General features: G+C 42.9%; 1 protein-coding gene across 6 annotated transcripts in view; it reads right to left on the bottom strand.

The window, feature by feature from the left end:
- The window catches only part of shc2 (SHC (Src homology 2 domain containing) transforming protein 2), a 31,741-nt gene that overhangs the window by 2,242 nt on the left and 16,130 nt on the right, over positions 1-13,369 (bottom strand). For all 6 annotated transcript variants that reach the window (XM_021603853.3, XM_021603852.3, XM_090235561.1 and 3 more), the window contains 9 exons: positions 3,180-3,240; positions 2,967-3,086; positions 2,764-2,817; positions 2,513-2,564; positions 2,163-2,289; positions 1,314-1,491; positions 820-913; positions 496-666; positions 7-314 (listed from right to left, as the gene is read on the bottom strand). In XM_021603853.3, coding sequence (XP_021459528.3) covers positions 7-314; positions 496-666; positions 820-913; positions 1,314-1,491; positions 2,163-2,289; positions 2,513-2,564; positions 2,764-2,817; positions 2,967-3,086; positions 3,180-3,240 — 1,165 coding nt within the window. The remainder of the gene's footprint in view (positions 1-6; positions 315-495; positions 667-819; positions 914-1,313; positions 1,492-2,162; positions 2,290-2,512; positions 2,565-2,763; positions 2,818-2,966; positions 3,087-3,179; positions 3,241-13,369) is intronic.

The raw sequence follows: 13,369 nt of genomic DNA, 5'->3' as shown, positions 1-13,369 counted from the left end.
ACTCACCACTCCCTCTGGGTCCACCAGTAGCAGGTGTTTGGGCAGACCACAGTGCATGCCTGTCAGGACATACTGGCCTGGGTTGGTGGCACTGTCTCGTACCAGGAAGTCCCCGTCTCGGACCAGCAGTTTCTCAGCATCACGGCGGCTCATACGACCGTGGTACCAGGCCTCCCGCCGGAGCTGCTCCTCTGTAGGGGCGACAGGGGCACGACGTCGGGGCGGGCTGGGCCACTGGTTCTTCAAAACACACACCCCACCGTTACCACCGACACCACCAGCCTCGTGCATCTTTAGAGCATCCTCAAAGGGTCCTACAGAGAACCAGGAAAAGTGAGAACACGTGCAAGGCACACACGTGGAACCTGTAACATGAATGACATCATCCATACATGCCAACCCTATTTCCCAGATGCTCCCTTCATCTTGAATAATAATATCTCTATTGTGTCAGTGGCTGTGTTCAGTGGATGGATAGCTGTTGATGAGACTCACTCATGTCAAAGATGTCTTTCATGGGGCTGTCTGGCCCCCTGGCCCCCCTGTGGCCCTCTGCTCCCTGCTCCAATCCCTCCAGACTCTGGGTGTTCACATATAGGTGCTCCTCATAGTCCCTGCTCCCCGGAGTCTGGCCGTCTGCCCGCTGGTAACCATCTGATGTCAGACCTGTCAATCACAACTCAGTTTACTAATACATTGCTACTTACATACTCTCTGCAATATTCTTACTTAAAAAATTAAGTATCCACAAACATTGTAATATCTGGAACTTGCAGTATTGTGATGTGCAGTACCATATCAGACCACATGGTGTCTCACCTGAGCTGCCGTTGTTTTCAGTATCCCAGTGAAGCTCGTAGCACAGCTGACCTGAAGGGCAGGAAGCTGTCTCTCTCCTGGATGGAGAACCCATCTAAAAACAGATGCCCAAAACTCACATTAGCATTACTAATAGTAGACATGTACTTCTTTATGACTCTTCAGACCACCTGGTAATAAATAGTTCCACTTCTACAGACACCTTATGTTTGAATCCTCTGTATAGGCTGCAGGGTATGAGCAAGACTTTCCTCTCACCAATTAGATAACCCAGAGGCCTGGTTTCTATCTTGAGTGATATCAATCTCTTGTAATTATGTAGCAGGCACATCTACAAGACAGTTATTGGGTTCCCTGCTACTGTATGCTCACAGTTCTCTCTCTTCTCTGAGACTTTATGTTGAAAAGCCAGGCAAGGTCGTTAGTCATGTGTCCAGAAATACTATATCAAAGGGTTTGGTGGTGAGGGTGGAGGCTGGGGGCTGGGGAATCACCTGCACTGCCTTGCTCTCTGGTTGGCTGTGGATGTGGCCCAGCAAGGCCGTACAAGGCTTCAGCCTTGAGTCCACCACTCCCCCAAAAGGAGGCACCTTCCCAGGGATGCTGTTGTAGTAGTCGTGCTCCAACGAGTCCTCGTCATCTCCCCACGCCGAGTCTTCTGTCCTGATGTTCCTGAGGTGACACGATAAGAAGAGGTAATTTAATTCCCAAATATGACAAGGCAAGGGATCAGATACCTCCTCCACATTCGATAACGTAAACACTAGAGTTGAATGGTTCTATTGTTGGTAGCAGGAGATACACACTCTGCTTTAAATAACAGTTTTGATTTCGATGGACTGAAATCTGAGCACCGCATATCACATTTCTAGCAAGTGACTGAGCTAAAAATGTTTGAGTTTCATATCGAGTTGAGCGTGTGTCTGTGGAAAATGCAAGTCAACGCTTTAAGTAGCACACCATACTTGCACTGTACCAATTCCGTGAGAACCACACAGAATGAACACACTGAGTGCATGTGTGTGTAAAGTCTTTGTCTTTCCAGACACAACCATATATTGAGTGCAGTGCTTGTGCACACTGACCATGGTGCATGTGGTTACATGTCGATTGTGGTGCTCATTTCAAGCCTGTGTGTCATTGTACACACTGTCAAACAGTCGATCCAGTGGTGTGCGATGGATGAGTGTTGGTTTATTGACTACAGATAAGTTAGCGCATTACAACAACAGCCAATGGTCTGGGCTTTTGGAACAGTTTGTAGTGTGCTAGTCTGGAAACCTGATGGTTGCTGGTTCACTTCCCTCTATCATCCCAGATTCACTGCAGTGGCCCTGTCTCACCTTTCCATGGTGGGGATGGCTTTGGGAGGGCTGTGGAGGTACTGTTTAAACTGCAGTTCGAAGGCCTGCCCGATGGTGCTGATGACATTCTGAGCTAAACCGTCACAACACTCCAGGATATGGCATGCTGAAGAGAACATGGAGGATATGAGTTACGCAACGCCACTGTGAGGATAACTACTTATATTTTCAAGAAAAAAAATTGAAAAACCTATATCTTTAAGTTAAACAAACATTAGTAAACCATTATGCCAGAAAATCCTAATGAGTTTAACGCCAGGAAGAAACTGCATAGCTTTGTTTCTGTTTATGAAATACAATAGTAAACGGAATAGTGTGTAAGGAGATACCTCTCTGATTGACTGGATCTTTGGCCACATAAGCAACATAATCGGGCGTGTCCTGCAACAGAGGGAAAAACCTCAATAAACTCTGATGAATTAGGATATAATTGCATTAGAGGGCTTATTGATCGTGAAGTCAAGGGATTGGAAAGCGGTCAAAAGCAACCAAGTCAGACATGCAGTCTGCCAAGCGGCCCATGTCAACAAACAGACAGAGAAAGGAAAGCACAAAGTGCACTTATGCTACAAACTCTCACCGTGTCTCCCCCAGAGGCAAAGGAGATGGACTGCATGGGATGGTGTGCTATCACCTATGAAAGAGGAAGAGAGGGAGGTGCAGCTTTTATATCAGTCCTTCATCACATCAAATAATCTACAAATCAGCTATCCTGTTAGGAAAACAGGTTTCTAAAGATTGACATGTATTGTTTGTGTTGCGTTAGTTGAAGAGATCTCCAACCTGTCGTGTGGTGGGGATGAGCAAGCTGAGCCCCTCTATAGAGATGTTGACAGCGATGCTCATACCAGCGAAGCGAAGGTTACTCTTCCCCATGACGGACTGCAGGGCCTTGTTAATGTTCTACAGGACAGGAGCACAGAGCCTGGGCTTAGCATCACACACACACACACACACACAATTGAACTAGTGTTGCATCAAAATACGTTCGCTCACCTTCCTCCTCCAGGCCCCTTTACCCCCAGGCACAGCTTCACACAGTCTGTTGATGGCCTCCCTGGGTGGGTGGAGAGGGGGGAGAGGAGAGAGGGAGGGGTCAGAATGACAACACACAAACAGTTGCCCCCATAATGAATCCCATATCTCCCCTAAACCATACCCTTTACAAACAGTACATCTGAGAGCATCATGGTAATAGTTCCATCTTGCCCTTTGATAGGCTAAAAGGGCATCTTGCCATATCGGATACATCTAGCCAATCCTTTCAGATCAACTAAAGTGCCTAGAGGATAGAGGCCAGGGGTCAATTTGGAATTCAGCTTCAAGCAGCTACATGGGAAAATGTTGAAAAGTCTAACTGTACTCCATCATCATCATCATCATCATCCTATAGACAGCGTGCAGGTAAAGTGGTTGCATAAACTATAAAAAGAGCAAGTCAGTGGTCCTTCCCTCAGCCTCAGGTCATGGTCAGAGGTCAGGAGTCACCAATCCATCTCAGTTCAAAGGACACAGGGGCCCTCAGAATAAAGCAGGACAGCAGACGTCTAATCTCAGTTTACACACGGCTAACAGGAACACTTAATATCATAATCACATTTAGCTGAGTTCACATAAACAAATTCTCTCCAGTAAATTATATTAGGGTAAGGAACACAAGTATCTCAGCATGATTGAAAGTAACAGCGTAATGTCTTGGTCTGATGATTTATGTGCTCATCAGGCTCTATTTGATTTGCATTCATTTTCCTCTCCATTTTGTTTCCAATCAGAAGCGTGTGGTGTACTACTGCAGTGTATTCTATGTCATTAGGCTGTGAGCATGGGGAGCATTGGGGACTTATGAGTGATGATGTCTGATGATATCCCCTTGTGTGGTGGCAGAGATAGCCGGAACACGGGGTCTGTCAGGGGACAGAGGGGACAGGTGCGGCTGGCTGCCAGAGTCAAGCACCCGGCCCCTATCAATTGACTCGTAAATATTTAAAAAGCAGGAGCGGCCGTCTCCAGTAAAGGACTTCTCAAAGAGACTCAACTCGCCGCCTGGGAGAATATTAGAGCATGCAATGTGTGAAACTTACTCTTCAGCCTGAAGTGTCCCCACTTGCACTACCAAATATCTAGCTTTTCATGTGGCGCGACTAGTAAGATGCTTCAGGAGGGCTGTCATGTGTGCTAGCAAAGCAGAGGTCCTGGGTTTGAGCCTCATGTGAGACGAATCGGGAGGAAGTGGTACTCGCTAAACAAGCAGCGTGACGTTCTTTACACATGGATAATGGAATAATGTGTGTTTGTTTGTTTGCAGTAGCTCTCCTGGCCATGTACATGTTACATTGCATCTTTCCTGGCCATGTCCCATCCCACATGAAAAAAATACTAGAATATACTAAAAGAACACATTTTCCATAACCTGTAGGACTGGGTTCTAAACAGAGCTTCTGTGCTTTTCCATAACCTGTAGGACTGGGGTCTAAACAGAGCTTCTGTGCTTTTCCATAACCTGTAGGACTGGGGTCTAAACAGAGCTTCTGTGCTTTTCCATAACCTGTAGGACTGGGGTCTAAACAGAGCTTCTGTGCTTTTCCATAACCTGTAGGACTGGGTTCTAAACAGAGCTTCTGTGCTTTTCCATAACCTGTAGGACTGGGGTCTAAACAGAGCTTCTGTGCTTTTCCATAACCTGTAGGACTGGGTTCTAAACAGAGCTTCTGTGCTTTTCCATAACATGTAGGACTGGGGTCTAAACAGAGCTTCTGTGCTTTTCCATAACCCGTAGGACTGGGGTCTAAACAGAGCTTCTGTGCTTTTCCATAACCTGTAGGACTGGGGTCTAAACAGAGCTTCTGTGCTTTTCCATAACCTGTAGGACTGGGGTCTAAACAGAGCTTCTGTGCTTTTCCATAACCTGTAGGACTGGGTTCTAAACAGAGCTTCTGTGCTTTTCCATAACCTGTAGGACTGGGTTCTAAACAGAGCTTCTGTGCTTTTCCATAACCTGTAGGACTGGGGTCTAAACAGAGCTTCTGTGCTTTTCCATAACCTGTAGGACTGGGTTCTAAACAGAGCTTCTGTGCTTTTCCATAACCTGTAGGACTGGGGTCTAAACAGAGCTTCTGTGCTTTTCCATAACCTGTAGGACTGGGTTCTAAACAGAGCTTCTGTGCTTTTCCATAACATGTAGGACTGGGGTCTAAACAGAGCTTCTGTGCTTTTCCATAACCCGTAGGACTGGGGTCTAAACAGAGCTTCTGTGCTTTTCCATAACCTGTAGGACTGGGGTCTAAACAGAGCTTCTGTGCTTTTCCATAACCTGTAGGACTGGGGTCTAAACAGAGCTTCTGTGCTTTTCCATAACCTGTAGGACTGGGTTCTAAACAGAGCTTCTGTGCTTTTCCATAACCTGTAGGACTGGGTTCTAAACAGAGCTTCTGTGCTTTTCCATAACCTGTAGGACTGGGTTCGTTGTATTATCCCTCGATCATTTGTAGTACTTACTTACTATAGAATGTTGTAGAATATTATAGTAAACACTACAGTATTATCAGTAGAAAAAAAATACACTGTAGTAAATACTACAGTAATGTCTGCAAAAACATTACAGTCTGCAACTATAGTAAATATTATAGGATTTAATTGACATATACCCTGCCCATTCCCCTTACCCATATTGCAAGTTGTGCCACCCACAAGTGAGAAACCTACATATATTGTGTTCCCTACAGGTTATGGAAAAGCACAGAAGCTCTGTTTAGACCCCAGTCCTACATGTTATGGAAAAGCACAGAAGCTCTGTTTAGACCCCAGTCCTACAGGTTATGGAAAAGCACAGAAGCTCTGTTTAGACCCCAGTCCTACAGGTTATGGAAAAGCACAGAAGCTCTGTTTAGACCCCAGTCCTACAGGTTATGGAAAAGCACAGAAGCTCTGTTTAGACCCCAGTCCTACAGGTTATGGAAAATGTGCTCTTTTAGTAGTTCTCCAGTAAGTTTCCTGAAGGAAAAATCCCCCACTTCTATGATAATCAAAGATAACTAAACAAAAACACAATAGTAAATACGACAGTAATGTCTTCAAAATAACTACAGTATACTACAGTCCGCAAAAACACTACAGTAAATACAATAGTATAGTACATTCTGAAAAACAATACAGTAAATACTAGTGTACTAGAATCTGCAAAAACACTACATTAATTACTTCAGTATATATTACAGTTTTCTTTTACTACATTATTTATACTATAGTTAACTGTGCATACTACAGTATACTACAGTGAATACTACAGTATTCACTGTAGTGTTTTTGTGGACTTAACAGGAAAAAAAATACTACAGTGAACACTATAGTAGTTATACCATAGTATAACATAGTATTTTTCATGTGGGTTTGTAGCATATTGGCCCAAAACCATCACACTTTGACACCTGTCAAAGAGGACCTCATGCTGGAATGATAATCAGTGTTCTCCAGTCAGTCTTTGAAGATGTGTCATGGGGAATGTCAGGCTCTTTCTTAATCTGCCAATAACAAGTGACTCCAGAAAAGACCCAACAGGAAAAACCAAATAGAAGCGGAACAGGAAACCTCAACTAAAAGTAATTAAATTAAGTAATGCACGGTCAAATGGAGACATCCCCAATCTCTTCTTCAACATCCTTAACAATAACAGTATAATGTAAACAAATGTCATTCTGAAAGCAATGACAATATTGAGCTTCTTATTATGCTACTAAGTTATTTAAATGGAGCATTGTTAAATTCATTATTTCATAGATCTTGCCATAACACAGTCATAAATACATAAATGTTCAATCTCTGCTCTTCTCCCTCTTTCTTGTTGTCTCCTATATTCCAGCAGGCAGGCAGGCAGGGGAGTGTCCGCGTGAACCACTGCAGCTCAGCTCTCAACAGTCATTAGCGAACATCATCAATAATACTTCTCTCCATCACTCCATTTCTGCCTCTCCCCCTGCACTTAAGCCATTTGTGTGTGTGTGTGTGTGTGTGGGGGGGGGGGGGGGGGGGGGGGGGGCTCAGATTACTGGCAATCGATCATGGAGGAGAGAAAGATCTGTCTGGTGTTCAAGATTACACACAATGTACTATCACCACCTCTGAGGGTATTTTTATAATCTCTGCTCAGACCAAAATAGCAGGGTCACAAGCAAGTAAACAAAAACTGAAATGAAAATAAAATAAAACTATCATAAATTATGTTCAGTTGTAGGTTTTTGGGGGGCAGGAATATAATGGTGTTTTTACGTTGTTGTTTTTTTTATGTAATTTTCAAACTTCTGAATCTGGCGGGTCACATTGACATTGACTTTCTAATTTAAACGCAGACAGCGAGATGACGTTGCCACGAGCTGCACCGCAGATATCCGGCACGTTTGAATGGTGAAGCGAAAGCAACAAATTGCAAACGACAGTCGAGGAATGAAGTCGGGGGTGGTTCATCTGCGACAGATAAAAATCGGACACTACATGCTGACTACACGTCTAGTGTCGTGTGCACGAGCGTTGCAAAATAAATATATACATACATGTTATTCAATCATTGCACCCACACTGCTGGTGTACGTCAACGAGTGTCTGCGTAGCCAGGTGCTAAAATATAATTTAGTTCTCTTTGTGAGGATTGACGCCATGCAAGTGCCGCCTCTCCCATCTCCTCATTGGTTTTTAGAAGCATATACCCACATAGATGTTTGAAAGATGAACTGAGGTCCATACTCTAGTCCAGTCGGCTGTGGTAATGCACCTTAAAGTTGGTTGCCAACCGCCATATAAAGTCAAAAGAAGAAGAAGAAGCCTGAAGGAGGAGAGATTACTAGAAACTAAATTGGTTTACCTTTTTATCTGTGGATTAATTGTTGGAGTAGAGAACCTTGTGCGTTTCAGGTAAAATAACAACCAAATGTTTATATCCCAGGACAAATTAGCTAGCAACAGCAAGCTAGCTGGCTAAATTGGCATAAATGTTTAATGCTTTTTGATCTGTCCCCAAATTAGTATAGTTGGTTAAGAGTTCATTTTGATATTTCAACCTGCGTGTCCTGATTGCGTCAAAATGCGTGCGATGGCGCACACGGATGCACGCGCGGTCTGGTCAGCATGTAATGTGGTTTTCCAACAGCTAGGCTCAGATCAACATGGCAGTGTTGCCATTGTTAATAAAATGTGTTCTTTATTATGGCGAAGTAAAAAAAATGTTTTTATTATTATTTATATATTTTTTTATTTAACCTTTATTTAACCAGGTAGGCTAGTTGAGAACACGTTCTCATTTGCAACTGCGACTTGGCCAAGATAAAGCAAAGCAGTTTGACACATACAACAACACAGAGTTACACATGGAACAAACAAACATACAGTCAATAATACAGTAGAAAAACTCTATATACAGTATGTGGAAATGAGGTAGGATAAGGGAGGTAAGGCAATAAATAGGCCATGGTGGCGAAGTAATTACAAAATAGCAATTAAACACTGGAATGGTAGATGTGCAGAATATATACAGTGCCTTGCGAAAGTATTCGGCCCCCTTGAACTTTGCGACCTTTTGCCACATTTCAGGCTTCAAACATAAAGATATAAAACTGTATTTTTTTGTGAAGAATCAACAACAAGTGGGACACAATCATGAAGTGGAACGACATTTATTGGATATTTCAAACTTTTTTAACAAATCAAAAACTGAAAAATTGGGCGTGCAAAATTATTCAGCCCCCTGAAGTTAATACTTTGTAGCGCCACCTTTTGCTGCGATTACAGCTGTAAGTCGCTTGGGGTATGTCTCTATCAGTTTTGCACATCGAGAGACTGAATTTTTTTCCCATTCCTCCTTGCAAAACAGCTCGAGCTCAGTGAGGTTGGATGGAGAGCAATTGTGAACAGCAGTTTTCAGTTCTTTCCACAGATTCTCGATTGGATTCAGGTCTGGACTTTGACTTGGCCATTCTAACACCTGGATATGTTTATTTTTGAACCATTCCGTTGTAGATTTTGCTTTATGTTTTGGATCATTGTCTTGTTGGAAGACAAATCTCCGTCCCAGTCTCAGGTCTTTTGCAGACTCCATCAGGTTTTCTTCCAGAATGGTCCTGTATTTGGCTCCATCCATCTTCCCATCAAGTTTAACCATCTTCCCTGTCCCTGCTGAAGAAAAGCAGGCTCAAACCATGATGCTGCCACCACCATGTTTGACAGTGGGGATGGTGTGTTCAGGGTGTTGCTTTTACGCCAAACATAACGTTTTGCATTGTTGCCAAAAAGTTCAATTTTGGTTTCATCTGACCAGAGCACCTTCTTCCACATGTTTGGTGTGTCTCCCAGGTGGCTTGTGGCAAACTTTAAACAACACTTTTTATGGATATCTTTAAGAAATGGCTTTCTTCTTGCCACTCTTCCATAAAGGCCAGATTTGTGCAATATACGACTGATTGTTGTCCTATGGACAGAGTCTCCCACCTCAGCTGTAGATCTCTGCAGTTCATCCAGAGTGATCATGGGCCTCTTGGCTGCATCTCTGATCAGTCTTCTCCTTGTATGAGCTGAAAGTTTAGAGGGACGGCCAGGTCTTTCTTGGCAGATTTGCAGTGGTCTGATACTCCTTCCATTTCAATATTATCGCTTGCACAGTGCTCCTTGGGATGTTTAAAGCTTGGGAAATATTTTTGTATCTAAATCCGGCTTTAAACTTCTTCACAACAGTATCTCGGACCTGCCTGGTGTGTTCCTTGTTCTTCATGATGCTCTCTGCGCTTTTAACGGACCTCTGAGACTATCACAGTGCAGGTGCATTTATACGGAGACTTGATTACACACAGGTGGATTGTATTTATCATCATTAGTCATTTAGGTCAACATTGGATCATTCAGAGATCCTCACTGAACATCTGGAGAGAGTTTGCTGCACTGAAAGTAAAGGGGCTGAATAATTTTGCACGCCCAATTTTTCACTTTTTGATTTGTTAAAAAAGTTTGAAATATCCAATAAATGTCGTTCCACTTCATGATTGTGTCCCGCTTGTTGTTGATTCTTCACAAAAAAATACAGTTTTATATCTTTATGTTTGAAGCCTGAAATGTGGCAAAAGGTCGCAAAGTTCAAGGGGGCCGAATACTTTCGCAAGGCTTTCACCATGCGGCCAATGGTGACTTTAAAACATCCTGTTTGTAGTAAGGCACTAAAGTAATATTTAAAAAAATGTGGCAAAGCAATTCACTTTTTGCCCTGAATACAATGTTTTATGGTTGGGGCAAATCCAATACAACACATTATTGAATACCACTCTTAATATTTTTAAGCATAGTGGTGGCTACATCATGTTATGGGTATGCTTGTAATCGTTAAGGACTGGGGAGTTTTACAGGGTAAAAAAGAAACGGAATGGAGCTAAGGACAGACAAAATCCTAAAGGAAAACCTGGTTCAGTCTGCTTTCCATCAGACACTGGGAGATTAATTCACCTTTCAGCAGAACAATAACCTAAAACACAAGGCCAAACCTACACTGGAGTTGCTTACCAAGAAGACAGTGAATGTTCCTGAGTGGCTGAGTTACAGCTTTGACCTAATTCTACTTGAAAATCTATTGCAAGCCTTGACAATTTTTGTCTAGCAATGATCAACAACCAATTTGACAGAGCTTGATAACTTTTTTAAATAATGGGCAAATGTTGCACAATCCAGGTGTGGAAAGCTCTTTGAGACTTACCTCGAAAGACTTGCAGCTGTAATCACTGCCAAAGGTGCTTCTACAAAGTATAGACTCAGGGGTGTGAATACTTAAGTGAGTGAGATATTTCTGTATTTCATTTTCAATAAATGTGCAAACATTTCTAAAAACATCATTTCACTTTGTCATTATGGGGTATTGCATGTAGATGGGTAAGAAAAAACATATATTTAAAGCATTATGACTTCAGGCTGTAACATAACAAAATGTAGAATATGTCAAGGGATATGAATAATTTCTGAAGGCACTGTATCACTTGAGCTAAGTAGTGTAGTGTTCCAGAGCAGAATGGCTTCAGATTTAAATTATTGTATTTTTTTATTTTTTTATATATTTTTTTCTTCTCCCCAATTTCATGGCATCCAATTGTTTTTAGTAGCTACTATCTTGTCTCATCGCTACAAATCCCGGGCTCAGGAGAGACAAAGGTTGAAAGTCATGCGTCCTCCGATACACAACCCAACCAAGCCGCACTGCTTCTTAACACAGCGCGCATCCAACCCGGAAGCCAGCCGCACCAATGTGTCGGAGGAAACACTGTGCACCTGGCAACCTTGGTTAGCGTGCACTGCGCCCGGCCCGCCACAGGAGTCGCTGGTGCACGATGAGACAAGGATATCCCTACCGGCCAAGCCCTCCCTAACCCGGACGACGCTAGGCCAATTGTGCATTGCCCCTCGGACCTCCCGGTTGCGGCCGGTTACGACAGAGCCTGGGCACGAACCCAGAGTCTCTGATGGCACAGCTGGCGCTGCGGAACAGCGCCCTTAACCACTGCGCCACCTGGATTGTATTTCACTCTATTAATATTAAGTCCACTTAAGATCATACTTAAGTAGCATTTTTTTCCACCTGTGGGTTATGGGATATTGTTTTGAGTTAGTGCACGTAGAATTCTCTGTAGTCACGGTTCGTTATTAGTTTATTGTTTATTTGTTTTTGTCTTTGCTAAGTTTCACTTTCTTTGTTAAATTACAGTGCCTTGCGAAAGTATTCGGCCCCCTTGAACTTTGCGACCTTTTGCCACATTTCAGGCTTCAAACATAAAGATATAAAACTGTATTTTTTTGTGAAGAATCAACAACAAGTGGGACACAATCATGAAGTGGAACGACATTTATTGGATATTTCAAACTTTTTTAACAAATCAAAAAGTGAAAAATTGGGCGTGCAAAATTATTCAGCCCCTCTATTTCAGTGCAGCAAACTCTCTCCAGAAGTTCAGTGAGGATCTCTGAATGATCCAATGTTGACCTAAATGACTAATGATGATAAATACAATCCACCTGTGTGTAATCAAGTCTCCGTATAAATGCACCTGCACTGTGATAGTCTTAGAGGTCCGTTAAAAGCGCAGAGAGCATCATGAAGAACAAGGAACACACCAGGCAGGTCCGAGATACTGTTGCGAAGAAGTTTAAAGCCGGATTTGGATACAAAAAGATTTCCCAATCTTTAAACATCCCAAGGAGCACTGTGCAAGCGATAATATTGAAATGGAAGGAGTATCAGACCACTGCAAATCTACCAAAACCTGGCCGTCCTTCTAAACTTTCAGCTCATACAAGGAGAAGACTGATCAGAGATGCAGCCAAGAGGCCCATGATCACTCTGGATGAACTGCAGAGATCTACAGCTGAGGTGGGAGACTCTGTCCATAGGACAACAATCAGTCGTATATTGCACAAATCTGGCCTTTATGGAAGAGTGGCAAGAAGAAAGCCATTTCTTAAAGATATCCATAAAAAGTGTTGTTTAAAGTTTGCCACAAGCCACCTGGGAGACACACCAAACATGTGGAAGAAGGTGCTCTGGTCAGATGAAACCAAAATTGAACTTTTTGGCAACAATGCAAAACGTTATGTTTGGAGTAAAAGCAACACAGCTGAACACACCATCCCCACTCTCAAACATGGTGGTGGCAGCATAATGGTTTGGGCCTGCTTTTTTTCAGCAGGGACAGGGAAGATGGTTAAAATTGATGGGAAGATGGATGGAGCCAAATACAGGACCATTCTGGAAGAAAACCTGTCTGCAAAAGTCTGCAAAAGACCTGAGACTGGGACGGAGATTTGTCTTCCAACAAGACAATGATCCAAAACATAAAGCAAAATCTACAATGGAATGGTTCAAAAATAAACATATCCAGGTGTTAGAATGGTCAAGTCAAAGTCCAGACCTGCATCCATTCGAGAATCTGTGGAAAGAACTGAAAACTGCTGTTCACAAATGCTCTCCATCCAACCTCACTGAGCTCGAGCTGTTTTGCAAGGAGGAATGGGAAAAAAATTCAGTCTCTCGATGTGCAAAACTGATAGAGACATACCCCAAGCGACTTACAGCTGTAATCGCAGCAAAAGGTGGCGCTACAAAGTATTAACTAAAGGGGGCTGAATAATTTTGCACGCCCAATTTTTCAGGTTTTGATTTGTTAAAAAAGTTTGAA

This window comes from Oncorhynchus mykiss, chromosome 5 (assembly GCF_057628025.1).
Source record: "Oncorhynchus mykiss isolate SJ-2025 chromosome 5, ASM5762802v1, whole genome shotgun sequence".
NCBI classification, from domain to species: domain Eukaryota; kingdom Metazoa; phylum Chordata; class Actinopteri; order Salmoniformes; family Salmonidae; genus Oncorhynchus; species Oncorhynchus mykiss.
The sequence above is the reverse complement of the archived record's forward strand: the minus strand, read 5'-3'. Positions and strand labels throughout refer to the sequence as shown.